The sequence below is a fragment of the Accipiter gentilis genome, chromosome 6, assembly GCF_929443795.1.
Source record: "Accipiter gentilis chromosome 6, bAccGen1.1, whole genome shotgun sequence".
Lineage (NCBI taxonomy): Eukaryota > Metazoa > Chordata > Aves > Accipitriformes > Accipitridae > Astur > Astur gentilis.
Genome location: NC_064885.1, coordinates 32,037,577 through 32,060,554, shown reverse-complemented (window position 1 = coordinate 32,060,554; position 22,978 = coordinate 32,037,577). Strand labels below are relative to the sequence as shown.

Below are 22,978 nucleotides of genomic sequence, written 5' to 3'. Positions count from 1 at the left end.
ACTTTTAATGTTGTTTACACAACATACAAATTAGACCAATTTTGACAAGCCCTGAACTTTGTCAGGTGCAGTTACGAGCTTGTTCTGTAACAGCACTGGAGTTTCAGGAATTGCAATAAATAAATTCATGAAATTAAAAGCCCTGTGGTGAACTCCAACCAAGGCAGTGGATCAACTGAAGGCTGTCTGCCTGCTGCAGAACACTGCTCCGTCTTCTCTGATGAATCACTGAGTTGTGCACGGCATTAATAAACATGAGCCAGAGAGCAAAAAGGGTGTTATCTAGATGTAATGAACTCCTGAACTGACTTGGAGAACGTGGCATGCTGACAAGGTGTCATCAGCTATGAAGCAAGGCAGGCCCCCTCACCTCTGAAGCCCAGTGATAGGTATCGCAAAGCCACTGTTATCTGAACCATTATCTGTGGAGCCAGCCGTGCGTGGTTGCCCCATTAACATTTCATGTGCAAAGAGATGAGGCTGTGAATGCTTAAAAGTCTCCCAGTGGCTAAACTGCAAAGCTTTTATATTTTCTTTAATTGAAGACTTAGCACACAGGCATGTGTGTGCATATAATCTTCAGCCTGGAGATTTCAAGCTGGTAGGTAAATGAAATATTTCAATGAGAACTTTTTGGGTTTTGTCACTGGATACTGTTAGCCTTAGTAAATTAGGAATAAATACTTGCAAAGAGAGTTTCATTTTTCTTTAGCACTATTTTCTGATGGCAGCTGGACAGATAATGCAGGCACGAAGTGGAACTCCTTTATAAAGAAGTGCAAGTACAAGCTCTTCTGAGGCTTGCAGGCAAAACCCTGCAGTTTCATAGCAGTAGTCAGCAGTATTTCAAGCAGGGAGAAGATAATGGTCACTCTGAAAGGTAAGAAATGGATTTGGATGGTGGGATTTCAAAGCTAAGCACCATTCCAACAATTGTGACCACATCTGATTGCAGCAGAGTCACGCTGAAGGGAGGCCTGAATCATAGTCATACTTGAAGCCTTTGTGCAGCCCTCTGGTTGTAAAAAAATGGTTTTAAAGTGGGGGTTAACTAATCTGCACCTGCCCACTGCAGAAATTGCTAAAAAGGTGTAGGGCAGATGTGAACCAGGCGTATTGTAGACAGGAGACTGATTTTTTTCAGTGTATGGGCACTTTCAGAACACAAGTATTTTGGTTCATTTCTATTTTTCCCCTCTTGCAATGAAGTGAATATGGTTGTCTCCAGTACTCTTCTGCCCACCTTGAAAACAGTGGGCTGCTCTTATAGTCAAAGGGTGTTCAGTAGTTTTAAAAAACCCAGTTCCTTCAAGACGCCAGGCAGCGAGATGTGTCAGTGACTTCAGCGAATGTTGGTTTAGGTTTTTGAATGTGGTTTAAGGTACTGTGAGCTGTTAATTAACTTATTTTGTAGTCTGTCCTGCCCTCTTGTGAAGCCAGATATTCTGCTTAAACCCTGAGAAGGGGAAAGCAAACCTGACTGCTGTGTCTGTAGGTGAGAGACTTGCCAAAAAATTAATGTGAACTGTAAAAATGGAGAGAAGTCTGCTGTGTCTTTCGTCTTTCTCATGCATTCCTTCAACATGGACAAGTCTTTAAATGCATATCTTTTCTAAAATGCCCCATTTCCCTTCCCCCCCCCCCCCCCGTAATGGCTCTTGCTAGCCACCACTATCCACTCAGCCCCTGAGTTGAGCTCCAGCTGTTGACATCCCTCCTGCTTCGTGAATTAATAACTGGGGCAAAACCTGCTGAAGGAAGAGAGACGAGGGGATGTGGCCATAGGAGCCCCGTGGCTTGCACACCGCCACCGCCGTGGCTCCTTCAGCATTGGACAGAGCTCTGCGGTGCGGCGGGGTCAGCGAGGGAGAGCGAACGCCCCAGGCTGCTGTAGGCAGCAGCAAGACTTCCAGAGGCATACAGCATTGGGCCATCCTTGCTGACGTCTGAGAGGGTTTTGCCACAGGTACTAGCAGCATCAGCAGAAGGCCAGGAGAAGAAATCACAGTAGCTTCCTTGGGTAAAAGCTTCCACGGAATTTGGTTTTGGCTTGAGGGGGACTTCAGGAGTGTGCTCCTTTGATGGTAGTTCAGATAACCTAGTGGAAACTTAAATATTCACTTACAAACCAGTATAAAAATAATACTCCCCATCTGTTTAACTAGTCTTGGTCTGTCTTGTAACAGTTCACTGACCATCTGTTACCGTGGCGTAGAGATAGACATTATGAATCCACTTGACTGTATGCATTTCAGACTTCAGTTTATTTTTGGTTGCTAGTACATATGGACCATGTTCTGTTACTCTCCATGTGTTTGTTCACAAGGACTTCGCAGCACAAATTTCCCTGGGAGGGCTGTTTCAGAATGGGGGAAGAAGAGGAAGAAAAGCAATTAATTTTCTACTTCAATAATCATAAATAGTTTCTAATTTGGATCCCATCTCACTCTCTTTTTGCCCAGCAAGCTGTGTGGATGGATGAAGCAGCCAGGGGAGGGTGGCAACCCAGATGTGAGCTATCTGATTAACGAAGTCACTGTCAGGCATGCATAGTAAAACTCAGACAAAATGAATCATTTCAGAGTTCTCTTACCAGTGTTTCTCCTCTCCCTCCTCTTTCACATGCTTAAAGGTTGGGCAGGGTGCTCAGGCACACACCCACTACCTCAGTGCTTGTTAGTCTCCATATCCAACAGGTGCTGTAAATTAGGATTGCACTTAGCTGATTGGATATGTTTGCAGGACCCGTTTGTGAGACATGCTCTTGGTTTCATTAGTGATGCTCTTAGTAGCCCAAGTCAGAATAGTCTCTGTGCCAGAAGAAGATCAGGAAGAAGTGGCTCTGGTCCAGGAGCAAGCAGCATTATGAAAAGGAGCTGGTATTTGGTTGGACTTCTTCATGCTGCAGATCACCTACCTATTTGTTGCCACATCTGTGGTGTGTGGCTGTTTTATTGACCCTTATGGAGTTCAGTCTTGGTGAAATGCATTGGAAGCAAGTTTTTCCTAATATCATAATGTTGTTCCTTGTAGGCAGCTTCCAGGCAGGGGCTTTGTAGTCCAGCAGAGCTGGAAGGGGTGCTCTATGCCAGAGCTGGCTTTTCTTCCTGCTTCTGGTTTACAGCAGGGTAACTTGATTCATGTCTGTAGTACTCCTGCCTTTGGGTGGCATGAGATGGAAGTGAAACTTCCACAGCCTAACCAGGTATGAGCTAGGCAGCCATGCACCTGCTAGGCAATTAAGCTAAATGTTGACATAGTCTCCATTCCTTTGATAGAAGCATTTTAGAAAGGCCGTGCAGGTGATGCAGGAACATTCCAGGAGTTAGTCTTTACTTGTTCCTATTGCTCATAAAATGTTTCATGCTTTCTTTCTAAGTTAGCTTATTTACACAAGCAACAGCATCCATTCAGGCATCACCTAGTGCTCCAAAAGAATCAAGTTCAGCTCTAGATCAGCTATAAGCCATCACAACTCCTTTTGTCAGGAAACCCTTCTAGCGCACACAAATGCTATGGGGAAAAATACAGCCATGATAAATGTTGCACTGGAAGGAGCAACAGAAACATCTAGATGGAGCAGTGCCTCAGCGAACTGCTGTTTCCAGATTGGGGAATTGTTTCAGGATCCTACTAGAGTCCACATTGTATTAACAGTATTATTAATTAAACAGTCAATAACAGTATTATTGACTGTTGAGCAAAAGGAGTGGGCTCCTATGCAGAGTGGAGAAGCAACTGAATCCCTCTCATCAGGAAGCAATACCACTTTGGTGTGTATAACAGACATGTAGACCAAGCAGGATTATGGTTCTGCATTAATTATCAGCTAATTAGCCCCCTTGTTTTTAGACAAGGCCTACTTTATAAAGATCAGGTGAAAGGATTTCTTGCATATATTACTTACCAAAGCTTTGTTAACACCTCACCACCTTTAATCTCTTTCTGTTCTTATTTGTATTTAGTAATCTATCTGAATTAGCAGTGGTATGACCCATTCTCTGCTGAGGCCAGACTGCCAGCTTATAGAAATTACTGAAACGAGGCGCCAAAGTAATGTAAGGACAAATGCCTCCCCGTACAGATTGGCATGAACACTGGAGGCAGCATTTGAGCGTAATATTGACTAATTATTTAACCATGAGTGGCAGCTTTGAACATTGTGTTCTTTTTGCTTCGCTTCCCGCATTTACTGTGAATCTAATTACGAAGGGAACAAGTATTTCTTCTCAGGTCGCTGAAAACACAGCAGCTAGCTTTGGGAAAGTGCATGGGATGCAAAGCAGAGGCAGCCGTGAACTGTGCGTCAGCTAGTTCCCGTACTAGAGCTAGTACTAGCATGCTAGCACTAGTACTCACTGAGCAGAGAGAGCAGGTGTTGGTGGGGATCTGGTCTGAAAATCCAAAAGCTGCTGAGAAGAGAAAAATACATCTTGGACTAAAAAAATGTAGTTAGAAATGAGCCACTCGATTATTAGCATCATGATTTTTTTTTTCCTCCCTTTCCAGAGGGCTTGGCTTTTTAATGATGATTCTTTCTGTGATGTTAACAAGAAGTGTCCCCAGTTGGATGCTTTTCAGTAGGGGTCATGTGTATCAGGAGATATGACCCCTAAGAGAGGAATGTAAGCTTCTGGCATTCACTCTGTGTACAAAATTCTCCTGCTGTAGACAGAAACTTTTCTGGATTTAAAGGAATATATATATACAGTAAACAGCTGGATCCCCTGAATGATAGCAGAAAACTTCCAGTGGTCATCTTATTCTTTCCCTTTCCACTATCTTTTGGCCTCCTAACCCATGAGATAAGAAATAATAGACTTCAGGTCCTGAAGAGCTGAACCAATAAACATGGCAGTAAGGGAGGGAATTAATTTGTAGGTGCTGCACTGAAGTTTGTGACACCCTGAGCAGTTAAACATGTATCTAATAAGAAATTTGAGTGTGATCCTATTTATTCTGCAGCCCCTAAAGAGAAGTCCTCTTCAAGTGGACTTCAAGACTCATAACATGGACCTCAGTTGAGACTTGTGTCCCAGAGTTACCCTGGACTAACCCCTCTTTGTGCTGAGAAGTGTAGGCTATCCTGTGGAGCTGGCCTTGTGCCTTGCCTCAGTCCTTTGCAGTAGGCCTGTCTTCATTGTTGGATTTTTCAGTTTCAGAGAACATTGTTTTAGCTCAGCCCAGAGGTGAGCTGTGAAACCCGAGTCCATGCATCCTCGCTGGCTGTGTGCATATTGCTGGGATCTCCAAGGGCACCTGTCTGCCGCAGCTCCTTGTGCAGCTGCCAGCTCAGCCTCTCTATGGCTTGTTGGGTTTCTCTTCCATAAGCAAAAAGTCACCTAGAAGATTTTGCTTGGCCCTCGGGTTTGTTCAGAGTTGTGGGAGGCAGCTAGAAGACAGCGAGTGCCTCAGTGGTGGAGCAAAACTTGCTGGATTGCTAACCATACTCCAACCTCTACCCAGCCAGCCTGGCTGCACACACCTATGCTTTTGTGGCAGATTAGCACGGTAGTTGTGGCAGGCTAAGGATACCGTTGGGTAAAAAACCACATCGCTACTGCCTTGAGGTGCATTCTTGGAGGCTGGAGTCATGTGCAGTATAAATGTATCCTCTTTCCCTTTCATCTGGAGTCAGATGATGCCAAGCTATTACATTAAATGCTGTGTTGCAGTATGTACTCTATGGATGACTTTGTGAATGGTACTTTTTGCCACAATAAATTAGGCGGAAATCCCCTAGCTCTGGACCAGGGTGTTAATACCAGCCATAGCCCTTGTTTCCCTTCCATTAAGCTTTACTGAGTTAGCTATGGTTGCTACTTGCTGATTTTCCTCTGTGAGAGATCTACTGGCTGTCTTTCCTGGAAGTGCCCAATGGATGATTTTAACTAGAGAAGTTATTGAGACATGCCAAGACCAAGATGTCAAGGTTGGCCTTGAGCATTTGTCTCCGTACTACTGGAAAATTTATTTCCGAAGTAAAATGATTGCCAAAAACCCATTAGATAACTTGATGTCCTCTGTTTCTGGTTATTTCCAAAGTCTGCTACAGGGCTCTGATCCCAAAACACACTTTTATTAAACTTGCAATTGCTTTGTTTGTTTTAATTTAAGGTACCATTTCTGCAAACACATAGTTATACCGCTTTCTCTTTGCCCTTGATGCTGAGTTGGTTGTGCATATTAATTAAGGGCCATTAGCAGAGCAAGTGCAGAGCAGTGCAAAATGTGACTGAGCACATGTGCTGTGCTGCAGTCTGCAGTGTTCTGTGTTGCTCCACTTTTTGATGGGATTTGAAAAATTACAGGTGAAAACATACTCTTCCTTCATTAGCCACTATTATTAGAACCATATGGCTTCAACTGAGGAATAAATTGTGCCTGGCATGTATCAACCTAGCATGTCTCTGCAGATGAATATAATTTTTGAAACATAGATTAAAGGGGAAATGAAGGTGGGCTAGTGTTGTTCGCACAATTGCTCTAGGAGGTTCTGGCACTATTTCTCATTTTTCAGGTCATGCCACAGGGTCACTGGAGGATGACACAGTGGTGCAGGACAAGTTCTCTATAGGAATGCTGATGTACTGACATGCACTTGCATTCAACATTTTGTATTCCCTCATAAAATGAGAATCATCCTTGTTTGTGTAGAGGTTAACATGTGATACATAACACAAATGCATGGAGGGTATTTACATATTGGCGTGCTGCTGCTGTGCCGCTGAGCGAAGTTCAAGATGAGACCTTGACCATCCTTGCCTGGCTTGTCATGAGATAAGAAACCATGCTGTCACACTGCGTAAGAGTCTGGTTTTGAGCAGAAACATAAATCCTCCTATCTCAAAGCAGTCTAATTACAAATTACCTGGAGTCAAGGGAGAGTTAGTCTTTTGACATACTATTTAGTATTTTATTGGTTCACGCTTCTTGTATTTTTTACCACTTCATCATTGAAGACAGGACCCTGCAGCAGGTAGAAACTGCAGATCTGGTCTGCCCTGGGGATTACATGAGTTTCCCTTTGTCTAGAGGGTGTTGTGAGTACAAGCACTGTGGTCACCCAAGATTTGTGCTGTGCTATTGCTAGGAAAATGAAATGCTCCTTCCTCAGTCTCCAGAAATAACATGTCTAACAGGTCCTCAAACACATACTGTATTTTCCTTCTTCTTGGGATAAGGAGGTTTATTAAGCAGTCTCTCAAAGTCACTTCCAAATCTGTTCTCTTCTTATTTCCTAGAGTTATACAGGCTTGTTAGGTGTCTCCTCTCTGCCGCTTTTAGAGTTTAATTAAATCCCTCTTGGTACTGAAGAGCATTTGACCAGGCCCACAGCCTCAGTGTGCGAGTACAGGTCTGGGGAACTAGCCACTGCTCTGCTCTGGCGCTGTCTCCTCATACAGCCAGGGGTTTCAGCAATAGGCAGCATCCCAGGGTGAACGAGATCCCACTTCCAATTGCCATCTCTCCCCCAGCTGCCATCGCAGGAGAGCCTCATCGGTCTGACAGCAGCCACCACCAGCCTAGCATCAATTAGTAGCTAAAAATAACACAGGGTGGAAAAAAACCACCCAACATCTAAATATAAAACTCTAATGCCTCAGTAGGGAGCATTGCATTTCCTAATCATTCAGTCAAATTGATTAAAGATTGATTAATACTGGAAAGCCTTTTGTTTCCGCCTCGATCACTGGTCTCTCCTTCCCCCAGCTCTTTCTTGAGAAGGCAGAAGTTTCCTTTTCCGTCCCTCCCAGTTCTCCAGCAGCCCTTCCCTTGCTTGTGTGCTCTTTCTCGTAAGCCCTGCTGCCCACTGGAGTAGTGGGAGCACCATGCTGTGCCCAGCCAGCCGTGTTCACAGAGCTGTGCTGGCTCCTTCAACAACCTCCCAAAGAGCAGCACTTTAGAGCAAGAGGAGGGGTCCGGGGGGCACAGTGTCGCATTCAGGGCACTATGCCTTGCCGGCTGCAAGCCAGCACAGCTCCCATGAAGTCAACCCATTGAGTTGCACCACCTGGGCTTGCCACCCACCCTTAATGGTAGCACAGGTTGAATGAAATAATACGCAGACGTGGAGAAAATGGTGAGAGTGTTTTTTAACCCAACCCATCAGCTGGCTGCCTTTGAAAATCAAAGGCTAGAGAGATTTCTTTCCTTGGGAACACATGCCAAGCAATCGTGCTCCATTGTTGCTGGCAGATTTGTTTCTGCACACTTCAGACAGGAAGAACAGCACTCTTGGGGCGAAGAAGCTGGCACAGCGCGGGCGAGGTGGGAAGAGGGGAAAAAGCCAGCAAGTGGCAGTGAAATCTGCAGCGGCTTCGCAACGTTCCCTAGCAACCCGTACCCCGGAGAGCCGCTTGCAATGTCTCCTCTTTATCAGTGCAGCTGCATGTGATGTACTAGCCTCACCGTGGTCTGGCTCGCGCTATTTTGGGTTTAAAAACCGAGGCATGTGATTGCAGTGCTGTCATGGGCATAAGGACTTTGGATTGCTCTCTTGCACAGATGGGAGCAATTCACAAGGAGGGCTGGGAAAGTGACTTTCTGTTCTTGCTTGAATGTTTTCTGGTACCAGCTAGTAAATACCGTCTTGTGGCTTAAAGACTTTGCGATGAGTAGATTAGATAGCTCCCGTACCATTTGTTTTCCCCATAAGGTGGTATTGCAGGGAGGGCTTGCAGGGATGTTTCTGGAGTAACTTCTTTCCTTCCATCCACTGCAGACACACGTGGGTCTTTGCACAACAGACACGTGGAGCATTTTGCTGTCTGGGGCACCTATGCTGATTTTCTGAATGCTTCCTTGCCTGCCATTTCTCTGCTCCTGGCCAGGCTCACTGAATCCTGTCTGCCTTCTGGGAGGTTTTAATGGGGATTCAGCACCGAGTGCCAGATGGGAATTCCTGTGGACCAGGACAAAAGAAGCCCTCTATTTGTCTAACAAATATTTACAGCCCATACAGTGGGGGCTCTGAATGTGACCTGCCTCATGCACCTGAAGTCTAAGCTGGAGATACAGCTTCTTGGAGATGGTAAAAGAAGGGCAGTCACTGTGCCTGATTAGGACCCAGCTTCTTTGTCATACCATTTCTGAACAAAGTTTCTTTGATTCAGCATCTGGAACAAAACCATAAAGTAACTTAATACTGCACATGAGCTTCCTTTCCTGTAAGCAGCTTCAGCCCTGAAGATGATCCATAGGGCCTTCAGCTGGCTTTGCTCAACTCTATTGCAGAATACGTCACAACTGCTATCACAATCACAGAAGCATAAACAATAAGGCTGGAACAGACCTGAAGATCTGTCTGCTGCTCAGAGACAGGATCAACTCTGCCTAAGCCATTCTTCACAAATATTTGTTTGTTCCTACTCTGAAAAGCCTCAGTGATGAAAATCACAGACTCTCCCCAGGCGATCTCTTCCAGCACTTTGCTGGCCTCGCTGTTTCTCTTCCTCCACGTTGCAAACCCTCTAAAGTGTGTGAGTGATTTTCTGATGTGTGTCCTACACCGGGAGGGGGCCTGAGCCCCCCTATTTAATAATGTAAAACTAATGCAGAGGGGCAGAAAGGGAGCATGGAGACCAGAATACATAGTTTTGAGGGAAAGAAGAGGAAGTAGTCTGTAAAGTGTTTGACGTTCACAACTTTTTTCTAGGTATGCTTTTGAAATTTGCTTGGCTCTTAGGAACAAGGGCAGGTGAGAAGGGAGGTGGGAGGAGGCATGCTTGCTCCGAGGTCCTCTCCAAGAGGGAGCCAGCTCCTCAAAAGGAACAAGGAGAGAGGAGGCCCTTAAAAACAGGTTAGTCTGAGCCAAGAGGTGGTTGCAGGAATCCGTGAAAGCCAGACTGAAAGGGGCCCTATAGTTGGGGACAGGGACTTTAACTAAGTACGCCCTAGAGTGTCACCTGCAAGGAAGCAGACTTCAATCACCCATATCCCCAGAGAGCGGGGTCTTTGTCTGCAGCGTTCGCTCTTGGTCTGGCAGCGTGGGAGCCGGTTTTCTCCCTGTGTCATATGTTCCTGTGAAAGACAAATGCAGCTGAGTGCTCAGGGAGCTGCAGTTAGTCTGGGCTGGGCTTGGACAGCCTTGTTGACTCAGATAGTGCCTTTCAACCAGCCAATATACACCTGTATACATTGCTCACTTCGGCACGCTGAGCTAGGTCCTCCGCTGCTGTGTAAATCAGCGAGTTCCCTGGAGCGACTCTGATTTGCACCATCTGAAGGTCTAGCCCATCCTTTTCAGGTAAATTCTGCAAGCAGAATTATATATATATCTTTTTGTTTTTCCCCTTCAGCCTTTGCTCAGTCAAGCTGCGAGCTGCTTAATCATTAAAAAACAGAAGGGGGCTGCTGCTGTTGTGGTTGAACAGGACACAAAAACGTTTCACAGACAAAGTGATCTTTTTAATACATCAAAGTGGTCCAGGCACAGCATTACGTCCTGCCACAGGCCTCAGCCTCCTCAGCTCTAATTGCAGATGCCACCGCCTTTTTCAGTTTGCTCCATTCTCCACAAAGTACCACTTGACCAGTTAGCAAGATAAGTCCGTCTCTAGCCCAGGAGGTATGTGGACAGCCTTCTTAGCTGCATCTCTGTACACGGAGGAATGTTTTGACAGCTAAACATGGATCTTGTTGAGCTGTCAGTTCTGCTAACTCTCCCAAGCGTCTCTTATTTATTGAGCCATCAGGCTCTTCCTGACCTCCTCAAAGTCAGTCCCAGCCTCACACAAAAGATGGCACAGAAATACAGCTCGAGCGTGGCCTTCAGAACAGGGCAAGTTTCTTCAAGCATTTGATGCCTTGAACAGCACAGATCATTTGGTCTCTGTGTCAGTGCAGTGGCTTCACCCTCAGGCTGGCAGCAGCCTTAGAGGCTGTAGCTGGGGGAATTCAGATTCCCTTCTTGGTTCACAGCCTGGTTTGGCTGCCAGGATCTGGGGGCTTTTTAAGAGGCTGATGGCAAAGCAGAGGACAGGGGAAAGCAGTAGAGTGGCTCTGAATCCAGGAAGCCCTGCATCCCCTTCTGGTTTCAGTGCCAAACAGGGAATTTCTTCTCCTTGCTCTTTATTCCTAGCCTGATCTGGCTTGGAGACCATAGATACTTCTGCAGTACACAGCATAATCCCGACAGCACAAGCACCTATGCGCTTACCATCTGGAGTGTCATGACCACAAAGTAGTTTTCCGTTTGGCTGGAAAGTGTGCCTGTGATGGACGTGGGATCATGCGCTAGATGCGGGAGGGGAAGCAGAGTGGGGGAGCGTGTGACATTTGAAGCCCATATAACCCTACTGTGTGGGAATCAAGTGAAGGTGTAGTGCTCTGCTCTGGGTGCCTGCCCTGCCTGATGCCCCAGCAAAAACACACATGCACATGTGTCCAGAAGCATCTGACCAATCCCATAGTCTAAAACCGGTGGGTTTTAGTTAGCATTAGATAGTTCTTGTACAAGGGAGCTGATTCAGTAAAATCAGCTGATGGTGATACCTCTTATTGGCTCTTGGTTTCCTGCTTGCTCTCTGCTCTGAGGATGCTGTTAGTCCATCCTTCCATTTCATCCAGCTCCTTTGCACATTAGTCTTCCCTAAGCCACTCTCCTTTGTGTAGTGTATACACACAGTCCTCGCTCCGTGGGCCCTTGCCAGCTCTGGAAGCTCCCAGCCATGTTGTACTTTCTTCTCCTTCCTCTCTGCCTCATCCTAGCCTCACCTCTGATGCTGGGCTCTGTCTCAAATCCCCTACTGCATGCTGACTGGTCTTCCCCTCTTCCTGCCAGCACTTCTCTCTTGCCTTTGTAGTTCTGCCTTTTTTAGTTGTTAGATTTGTGTTGGAAAAGGCTAATTTGTTCTTTCCCCTGGCTCTTTCCCCATGTTGTCAGAGCCCTCGTTCCAGATCTGACCTTGACCTCTCTGCTCATGTGGCTCTTCTCTCCGAGGGCCATCTCCTCCCCTCTCCACAAGCAGGATGAGTAGTATCTGCAACAGCCATGAGTAGCACAGTCCGCTCAGATCTTCACTGCTGTTCCAGCAGGTTGCAAGAGGAAGGTTGAGACCCTTTGAATATTGAATAGCTGTGGTGAAAATTCCTGCAGCATTTTTTGATAGACCATAACCCCTGCTGCTTTGCCTCCCTGCCACAATTTGGCTGCCAGGTGGGACGTGCTCGGTCCTCAACTTGTGGTTCTCTCTGGGGGAAAATCATTCCTCATCTTTTGCTGCCCTTTTCTCAGCTCCCACCTCCCTTCAATTGTGGGAAATTCCTGAGCAGGGACAGTGTTTCAAGGGAGACTTGAAGCTTTTATCTGAGTAATACTTAACTGCCCTGGACTGTATTACAGGAGAATTATGACTTTGTTGAGAAATTTCTACTGCTGTGAGCCAAATGAGAGATCATTTTCATAAGTACATTGGGTGAAATAAATGATAATCTAGATGACGGGCGTTTACCCTGGCCTTTTTCCCCCAAGTGCGCTATAGAATTTGGCACTCCTTTGTTCTGAAAATATTATTTCTGATTATCCTGAGGTAATTGATAGTGAAACATGTGCAAGTCTCTTCTAAAGCAGCAGTGCTTAGGCTATCAAGATGATGTTCATTGGGGGCTGCAGCCCTTCACTCTCTCCTCCTCCTTTTCTTGTGAATTACTCCCTCTGCTCCTGTTGGCACTGTTTAATTTCACCACCTTTTTTCTTACTGCCGATATGTTGTATCCTCTGCCTGACAGTGCTCAGCACCACAGTAGCACCTGCAAGTACAGCTAATGCCTTATGGATGCAGGCTGCACCGCGAGCTTGCTGCCAAACACTTTCCCAGACTCTAATGTGGGTAAGCAAACTGCCTGCGTTTGATGGACACTTCCAAAAGGTGAGAGGGATCTTTAAGTTTTTAATCGCCAGTCATTATGATCAACTCCAGTCTGGTAAATTTGTGAAGAGGCTATTGTCCTAGCTTGGGCTGGAGATAACAGAGAGGCGAGGGCTTGCCAGTAGAAGTGGTATGTGTGAGCTGCTGTGAGCCTCAACAGTGACGGTCCGGGCGATTGCTCCTCATGAATTAAATAACGCATCTTTGCAAATGGTACTTGACATCATGTTAGATGGCTGAGCTGAGATTCAGGTGACCTAGAGATACCTGCAGAGGGCTCTTCATGAGGAGAATTAATTGTCTTAAATGCAGTAAAGCTTCAGTCTGTTAAAGGTGTATAAAGCAATTCAGCAACAAAACCATCTGTATAGATGGTATAAAATACAGAGATACTCTAATTGAGGCAGAAATTAGAGGATGAACTCTGATCTTTACTGCTTGCATATTGTCTTGAGCTGTGGCAGTACCCTTTTAATACTCTTCTTTACAATCTTTCACCACAAATCCTTGAGGTACAAGCAAATGAGCTCTCCCTCAGACTTTGAAGAGTAGCAATCTTCTCATTATTATTTGCAAATTCTGTTTTCTCTTGCATCGCTAGAAAAGGTGTCATTCTGAATATTTTTTGTCATCCCTGAAGTACACCTCAGCTGAGGGGTGAGCACAATAGATGGCCTGGGCAGAATCCAGATGTCTGGACTGTCTGTTCTGTTTCTGCTTCCTTTCCCCTGACTCAGTCACCTGAGAGAGTGAAAGTCAAATGAAGGATCGTACTCAGCGCATACACTCTCTGACGTGTTCGGAGCTCCCCATCCGCTTTCCAAAAGAACTTGAACTCATTTTGTTAAAAGGGGTTGGGACCCTCCAGTAACCACTTCAAGAAACATGGCCTGTGCAAAGCTAAAAGAAAAAAGAGCAAAGCTCTTAGAGCGAAAGCAGCTACACATGAGGAAAAGAGAACAGGTGATTCTAGGATCAGAACAGGAGTAAAATGGAGAAATCTTCCAGTCCTGAGATAAGGAAGAAATTTCTGAGTCCAGCAGGAATATATTTTGTTCTTGGCACACTATTGTTTTCGCTAATATTATTCTTATCACTTTTATTGATACAGCAAGACCACTGAGGGGCATGTTGGGACACCAGTGTTTGTTCTGAAGATGTTATAATCTTAGAAGACAAAAAGTAGGCAAATGTGAGTGGAAGGAGGCACAATTTTGGCTACTAAAGATAATTAATAATAGTCATAATTTGTACTCATGCAACATCTTTCATTCAAGGGTCTCAAAGCATTTTGTAATCAAGAATTCATTGAGACTCTCAAACTCTCTTGAGACAGCCAAGCATTATGAACACCATTTATAACAGCAGGGTGCAGGATCAGACTGGTTAAGAATATTGCTGAGGATAAAACTCAGGAATCCTGTCCTCCAATGCTATGGATGCTGAACCAAGCACCCGTGCCAGTCTGAGAAGCCTTTTTTACTGTAATTTATATATATATAATCTTTTAATGTTAAGCAAAATGTGTAGTCTTCATTTAAGTCACTGGTGTCCTGGGAAGTGTAATGGCCCATGTCACAGTTGACTAAAAGTGAGACTACAGCTAGTGGGTTAAACACATTTGGTTAACCATTTGTTTGCTGTTACAGTTTTCACATGAAAAAAGCTTAGATTGAAACCTGTCTTGGTGATGGAAAGTGATGTGATTTTAAGTTTCTTTGTGTATTAAAACAGAAACCAAATTTGCATATTTTAAGTATCTTTTCTAGCATATTCAGGCATCTGGCAAGAAAGCTATATTTAAACTGCTAATACAGTATGAATGCAGGTTTCACATGCAAAATTAGTACCATTAAAATTGTGAGATTTATTTTTCTTTTGAAACAAGTGATGCCCCAGCACTTCTGTTTTTGTTACCTGATAAGGCACTGCAGCTGGGACAGCCTATTTTTTCAATAGGCGACGAACCTGAACCACAGGGCAGGTGGTGCTCATTGCACAAACACCCAGTTCAACCCCCAGCACCACATGGTGAATGGCGGTGAGCTCCCTTGTCGCTGTGGTCTACTGGAGAAGGCAATGCACCAGAGGTGTGTGTAAGTCCGTCATGCAGTGTCATTTTTCATTGTCTGTGAAAACAGTTAAGTTCTGCCTTTATAAAGTGTTTTGCAACAGAAAAACTTAAAAAAAACCCCAAAGCTCAGTTATTTCCGTGTGGTTTAGGGCTGCTTCTGGAAGGGTAGGTTTTGGAAGGAGAGTACGTTTTTTCAGTGGGTTTATTGTGGCAATTAATTGCCCGGGCTAGTTGTGTACTGTGTGAGCAAACACATCTCTTTTCATCAGTATGAATTTTGGAGCGTTCCCATTTTTACTAGGTGTGTGTGTCCCTGTGCTTGTCCTATAAGATAAGGATGCAGCTCAGTTGGTGGGGAGACTATGAGCCCTGCTTTGGAGTGCCACTCGCTGTGACCACAGTCTCCCTCCAGCTCGATGTCTTTCAGTAGTGCTACCTTGGATTTACATGAGGACCTCTGTACAGGTCTTGAGGCTCATCATCTCCCCAGGCAAGAAGCCCTAGATGGCACTATGTACCCCAAGATGTGTAGCCAAGATGACAAGAAGTGAATTCAAACCCTTCTACAGCACTTCCCTCTGCAGCTTGGAACTAAGACTTTGAGACTGTCATCTCATATGGATGCTTATGGTTCCTACTCTGAAACACAGATTTTGACCTGCTGATAGCAGTAAATATAATGCTTAATTAATTAATCCTTTGAAGACAGCCCTGGAAGCCTACAGTATTATGGCATAAAGAGGAGGGGAGCTAATAAGCAGCCTATAGGGTCTTTAGTGCTGGTTTTGATACATGGGAGTAAGACAGTGCTTGACTCTGAGCCCGGAGAGATGTGGCAAGGCAAGCAGCTTAGAGCAGAATAAAACCTTCAATCTTTAAACAAATAGATGAGTAAGCATAGGACCTCCTGATGTAATTTTATAAAGCAGACCAAGCTCTTCCAGCCAAAAACATAGGGCTAAAATGATGCAATCTCTTTATCCATATATTGGTATAATGGTGATGCCTCATTCTCCCTCTCAGTAGTACCATCCAGCTTGTGCCTTTTTTTCTGGATTTTTTAAAAAGTGCCTAAAATGTCTGTTACCAAAGTAAGTGGTGTAATAGGAAAACACAAAACAAAACAGCCTGCTCCCCTTTTCATGTGAGATAAGCCTTGACAAGTAAAGCGTATTTGTGTAATGATAGGGCCAAGAGGCCCCAGGCAAGATCAGGCACTGCTGCACTTGTTTCTGTATATACATTTAAACACCAATGGGACATTAAAATGTAGTATTTTGTAGGTGTTCTTATTTGAAATATAGTTTAAATCTACTGTTTCCTGAGAGAACACATAAAAAATTTATTACTTGGAGATCTGTTTGGTTTGCTTTTTCTAATGAGAAATGGCCAATGTTGCTCCATAAAAATCTAGCTCATCTCCTGTTAACCCTGAATATATAAACAAACCACAGTGTCCAGCAGAAACTCTCCATAATAGAAGTGGAAGCTGTCATTTAACACAGTCGTGCTCAATGCAGAAGCAAGCAGCAGATAGTGGTGTTTACAGATTATCCAACTTTTATAATATGTAGCAAAAATAACCAGCCCTTCCAGATTCAAAACATTAGTGAGAACGTGAAGAATAGCAAGAAAAGCTGCTTAGTCTGTTTGCGTATAATAGCATACAAACAATCCAAGGACAAAACAGTCATGCTCATTTATTACCGTGCTTGATGATTAATAAAACGCTCTGTCTCTGTGTAGTCACTTACATTGCAGAAGCTTGGAGAGCTTTGCAGGCACTGATTAAGTAAGAGAGAAATATTGTTAAACCCCTTTTACAGAGTAATTAGGGTGCATATACAGTGATCCTATTGAATTCAGTATCAATACACAGAGACCAAGATTTTGGTTTCATGACTGTAAGCTAAAAGCTGTGCCCCAGAGAGTCAAAACAGGCATCTGTATGAGCAGACTGATTTTCAGAAGTCCTGGGAACTTCTCAGCTCTTTAATAATTTTGCGTTCTAACTCTATGATAGTCTTGCTTTTAAAACTACCAACAAGATGTCTCCCCTTCCACCTGTCTGCATCCCAGTTTCACACTGTAAGAAAAAGAGACATTTGGGCAAAATTGCAGGCTGCGAAGTTAAGAAAGAAAAATTTTTTTGTTGTTATTATTACTCAAATTCTGTGTAACTTAATGTCACAAGAGATTGTTGAAACTAAGAGCTTAGCAGGAGGATTAGAATAGGACAGGGAATGTGCATGGACAGCGAAGTGAGGCTACAGTTACAATAATGAAGTTTAAAAATAAAGAAAAATATCCTCTAGAGCTTTGAAGTAGTTATAAAACTGTCCTATTTCAAAGCAAGCCAGTGTTTAACAAATGAGGGCCCTGCTGTGAGAACTGCCCATTCTGGATTGCTGGTTTGCTGTGGGAAATGGTGGCAGGGCAGGTAGTCAGCAAGGGAACCGATGGCTGGTCCCACTCTGGCACATCCCAGAGGAGACCTCGCTCCTGCCTGCCCAAAGACTTGTGACTTCAGGCTGCTGGTGCGGGCAGGAGGTGACTGGCTCTCAGTGGGTACCTCCTCGTGCAGGGCAGCTCCTGCAAAGGATCTCGATGAATTACTCTGACCAGGAGTAAACCCAGGAATGTGCGTGTCACAGGGAATCCAGGCAGAATCGTCTTTTCAGGAATCTGTATGTACTCTGGCAGCTGTTACTTTTCACTGGGAAAATAAATCAAGAATTAAAATATTTTTTTCCAGTGCATCTCCTCTGTAAGGGAGATCAGTTGGCCTTAATTATAAACTGAATTACAGCTGCAGGCAATCTTGATATTTCTTTGGGAGCTCAACTCATGAGAGATGTGGCACCATGCTGGATTTTTTTGGTCTGAAAGTTTGCGATTGTTTTGGACAGTCAATAACTTAAATGAAAAAGTATGGTCTTTGTCAGGCCATTGAATAAAAAATGTGCTGCGATGCTATTTAACTGTTTATTTAACTGATGATCAATTTTGGTGAGTGAAGTGAAAGGAAAGTGCTAACTTTATGCAGATGAACAAGAAAAAAAAATGAAAGGGAAAGTAAGTATCAGTGGAAGATGTTTCTGGCTGCCTTTCAATTCCAAATTGGGCTAATTCTACCTTCTGAAAAGAAGATAATTTCCATGTTTCTGTAATTGGGAACACATAATTGAAGTTATTTTCTCTCAGAGAGAATCAGCTTCTTCTACAACATTTGCAAATGGGCAAGAGAAATGACTACATACAGTGCACTCTGAATGGTGGTGCCTTCATCACAGCATCATCTTCAGATGTCTTTGTAGATTTTGTGCTGTGGTTTATACCCATTCGAGTAAAAATTTATATGTGGATGGGGAAGTTTTATGTTGGCAAATGCATTGCACTAACTGCAGAACTCCCTTTTCTGGACAGCCATTATTTCAGGGACAGCTGATTACCAGTGAGGTCTGGAGTAGAAAACACACGCCAGAGAAGCACTGAAACAACTATCAACGTCGTGTACCAAAACAATTACACGGTGATTCCACGGACTGCTTCTTTTGACCCAGCTTTTTAGGAACTGAACTTTAATGAGGAAGATGAGCCAGATGTTGCAGCGCTTTGAGAGTGGCACAAGCGATTAACTCGCTTCCTTTCATTTGTAGCATGAAGATATTTTCTGCCACGGGGTTTAACCCTGGGAAGGCTGGCATTTTCCTAAACATCCCATTAACTAAGCATGTAGGACAGTGTTTGTTTATGAATGTATTTGCATCTGCATATGCAGCTGCAATCATCATGCTCTTCCCTGAGCTTGCTCGATATTTGACGGCAGTAGCAAAGGTTGGACTCAGGTGCTCCTGCTCCCAAAGCATGGTCCCTTCTGCTAGCTTTTTGCTGACCAAGGCTCTTTTCCATTTTCGTGGGTCAGTTTATCATCCCTGATGTTGCTGTGATTAACCAGACAGAGTGGTCCTCAGGGAATTTGGGAGGCCGTGTTGCAGTTCGGCACAGACCACACCTTTGAGCTGTGTCTGGCTCAAGAAGCATATATTTGTGTGCATTGTGGCATCGTGGAGAAAAGAGAATGCATAAAGATAACTGTGGTAGCTTAGATGGCAAATTGGATTTCTAGACAGCCTTGATCATTCTACAGATCAGGAGAAAATAGAGGAAGTTTAATAAAAAACACCACCACAACTCTGTTTTGTAAGGAAAGCCAGAGTTATATTTTTATCCTGACCTAACAAAGGAGGAGGAAGGAAACCGTTTTGCTGAAACAAGCATTTTAGATCGGACTAAGGATACACTTATCTCTGTCTACATTTGTGTGCATGCTTGTCCCAGCAAACTCAACAGCATAGTCATATGCATGAAGTGCATTTTCCTGGAGGCACATAGTCAACATGTGCCATCTGAGGAGGAAAAAGATGTGCCTAGCACTGCTTAAATGTTGGTCAAAAAGGCATAGCATTTTAGTCAAAATAAGTTAAAACATCTCATAACATTGTGGTTGGTATTTGTTATTTTTGCTGACATTGTGTACTGGATAAGAAATCTGCCTGGTTTGGAAAAGTGCAATGTAGATAAAATATGAGAGCAGCCTATTTATTGTGTGTATGAGGCAACGTGGCCTCCAAAACCAGAGAAAGTCAGACAGAACTGAAAATCTGCAGATTTTGGTCTTTCATTTTAAAATGAAAAAAACTTTTAAAATAAAAAAAGCCCAAGCTGAAGCGGGCACGAGCAGGGCCCCCAATCAGAAAGTGTGGGAAGCCAGCATGGAAGAGAGGGAGAGGCTTCACACGTCACCTGCCTGGGATCTCCTGCCGAAGCCTGGCTGGTGGTGGCCTGCAGATGTGGTAGCTTTTTGGGTCAGAGAGTGGCCGGTGTAGGTCTGCAGTGCTAAGTCCGGCCCCGGCAGGTTCTGTGTGAGGCTGAAGACATGGGGCTTGCAGCAGCCTGGCTGCAGGTTTTGTCTTTGCCTTAGAGCCCACATGATGATGGGCAAATCGCTTCAGCTCCATGCGTCTCACTTCCCTTTTCTGTGAACAGACAGCAGCTTGTGCCTTCTGTTTTGGTCCATTTATGTTATAAGGCCCAAGGGTAAAGGCACTGTTTCAGATTATGTGTGGACAGAGCCCAGCAGAACAGGCTAGAGCGTGGCACTTCCACACGTTCGTGCCGCACTGTTAATTATTAATAAGGGAAATACAGGGATGGGGTTTATCATCAGCTTTGTGACATACCATTTTCTCTGCGCAAAGTCTAGGGAAGGAGTCTCAGTTGATGGTGTGGCAATGGTCATTCCTTTCCGCATGGAAACTGAAATAGGTACAATAGATGGAATAATATTTTAAGAGGCTCAGTTGCCAGATTGATTTCTCAAACTAATAAATCCTTGGCTGCACTTGCTGTGTTAAAATATATGTTCAGGCAAGATTCATGATCAGCTCTTAGGAACAGGAGAGCAAAGGAAAAAAATAGGTTGTTCCAAGATTAAATGCTTTACATTTGGCACCTTTAATTGGCTTATTAATAAAACTCTTTTTTTGAGGGTTATGCTATTTATTATTTCTAATGAAATAGTTGTCGACTAGCCTTCTAAAAACAGCCACAAAGCACTGGCCAAGGGCGTCTGGGTGTGCTGGGTCAAGTACCTGGCTCTGAAACTCCTAGTCATATGAGTGGCCTTATCCCCACCAAAATGATACATCCCACAGAGATGGCACTTAACATGGCTTAGAAAGCAAATGCAAGTCCTGTGCACCATACTGGCCTGTCTCCCCATATGAAAAAATAAGTTATGGTAATGCAAACACATCAAAGTGTTTGCATTTGTACGATAGAGTGTACTGAGCTGTGTGTGGATGTTTAGGATATCCAGATGTTCAACAGCTTCCTCAGAACAACTGCTAGGCATCTAGAAATCCTGGGCAAATGTACAAAATCCTTGAATATTGCTCAGAAAAATATCCCTCAGCAGCAGAAGAAAACATCTCTAGGAAGACCTGAATGGATGGTAGGTCTAGTCTATATTCTCAGGCAGGGAGGCTGAACATAGGGCAAATAGACCTCGCACAGTCCCCCTGGGAAATTCATCCAGCCTGAGGCTTATTCCAGGTGCCCTTTCTTCCAAAGGACCATGCCACCCACCTCCCTTGTGCACTGCTGCTACTCTGTTAGAGAGCAATTGGCCGGCAGGGAGCAGGTACAACTGCTGTATAGTGTGTTCATGGCAAATCCAGCATTTCCAGGGAGTGCAGTCATGCTGCTGTGCTCATGGGTGCAGTGCCTGTGAGATAGATCAGGTCAACAAGCGAAGGGGGGTGATGGTGTACAGCTTAGCATGGGCCCTAGAAAAATAAGTATGACAAGGTCAGAAATATGCAAGTGTTTGATTTCTGGGAGTGCATGATTGAAGTATTATTGCTAAGCGCCGTTCTGAGACCTTCTCTACATTGATTGATGTCTCATTTGAAATCTCCTTCTTGCCTGAAAGAAAAAAGCGTGAAAGCATTTAGTTAATTCTCTTGCAGTGCTTCAAAGCTGCTGTTCTCTGTTGAACATGACTGGCTCAATAAAGATTCATCATGTCAGATGTAGTGTCTATAAGCCAGAGAGAAGTGGCCAGTGTATTGTTTCTCCAGTGATTTTACATTTTCTTCCCATTTAAGTAAGTATGGAGCGTGGAAGAATGCTTCCTTGTAGACTAAGGTTCATAAGTTTCATATCTAAGGTCCAATCCTTGATGAAGGCAGCAATTAATCAATGAAATCACTTCCTTTACTGAAATGCTGCATTTCATAAATAAGTTAGTTTTCACATCCAAGTCTTTCAAGAAAGCAGTGCACACAAGGAAAGCTGGTGTCAGCATTTTTTAATCCTGAAATGACCGAGTTTCTCATTATGGACACCAAACTTAGCTTCTAAGAAACTTCTAGGCATGAGACTATTTCTGTGCTTCTCAAAATATGCCCGTACTTCTGCTGTTTTCCAGGGAGAAGACTCACTGAGACAGACTGCAAATAACTGTATGCCAGCTGTTAGCATATGAAGGCCAAGAGGCCTCAGTTTCTCAGAACATATTAAAACCCTTGTATCCCTGGTACTAAAAATCTGTGGACCAGCTCCTGCTCTCACTAAAGTTAACAGCAGGATTTGTGTCAAAACACACAAGAAGAGAACATAACTAGTTCCTCGGGATTATCTGTCTTTATCCATATACTCCACCACTGTAGGAACGATTGTTCTAGCATCTTTTATATTGCATTATTAAGGGATGGAAGCTTTTGCCAAATCCAAACTGAAATGCTTCCAAAGCCTTTTTCAGTGTTGGAAAATGTTTGTATCAAGTTATCCTTGGAATAATTTTCTCCTTTATTTATTACTATGTGCTACTCAGCAGACACCTAATTATGAGGCACAGAATACTTCTCATTCTAGGAGGATATGTAGCACTTCACTGGATGTTTTTAGGACTCCATATTCATTACATTAAATGAGATGTTTACTTGTGTGAATCCCTTGGGTTTTAAAAAAAGCAAAAGTAAGACAAAGAATTAATTTCAACACTGAATAGCCATTAGACCTTCTTACTATGGGTGAATGCTTTTATACCACATCACAGACTGTTTGTCCTTTTTTTTCAGAGTGGGTATCCAAGCTCTGGACCCGCATCAAGCACTCCTGCCTTCAGGCCTGAGGATGAGCTGGAACATCTGACCAAGAAAATGCTCTATGACATGGAGAATCCTCCCTCTGATGACTACTTTGGTGAGCAGTGCCATGTCACAAGTGTCCATAGCCCCTTTCTGTATTTACCACGTTTGGTAATGGGGAGGCCTGACAGCTGCGCTTTTAATGTAGTGACATTCGTATTGATGGATTTGCTTTCCGTGCTTGGGCTGGAAGTGTAATCATCCATAGGAATTCCTCTGTAATTTCAGCATAAATCTCATGTTCACTTGCTGTATGTTTATAGTCTTTCTGGTTATAAAGTTGAATTTTTCAGTGTCTGGTTCATTTTCACACCATC

The 22,978-nt window shown here is 44.0% G+C and overlaps 1 protein-coding gene across 19 annotated transcripts in view; it reads left to right on the top strand.

The window, feature by feature from the left end:
• Positions 1-22,978, top strand: part of LPP (LIM domain containing preferred translocation partner in lipoma) — a 552,127-nt gene that overhangs the window by 443,689 nt on the left and 85,460 nt on the right. For all 19 annotated transcript variants that reach the window (XM_049803003.1, XM_049802998.1, XM_049803001.1 and 16 more), the window contains one exon: positions 22,593-22,716. In XM_049803003.1, the coding sequence (XP_049658960.1) occupies positions 22,593-22,716 (124 nt within the window). The remainder of the gene's footprint in view (positions 1-22,592; positions 22,717-22,978) is intronic.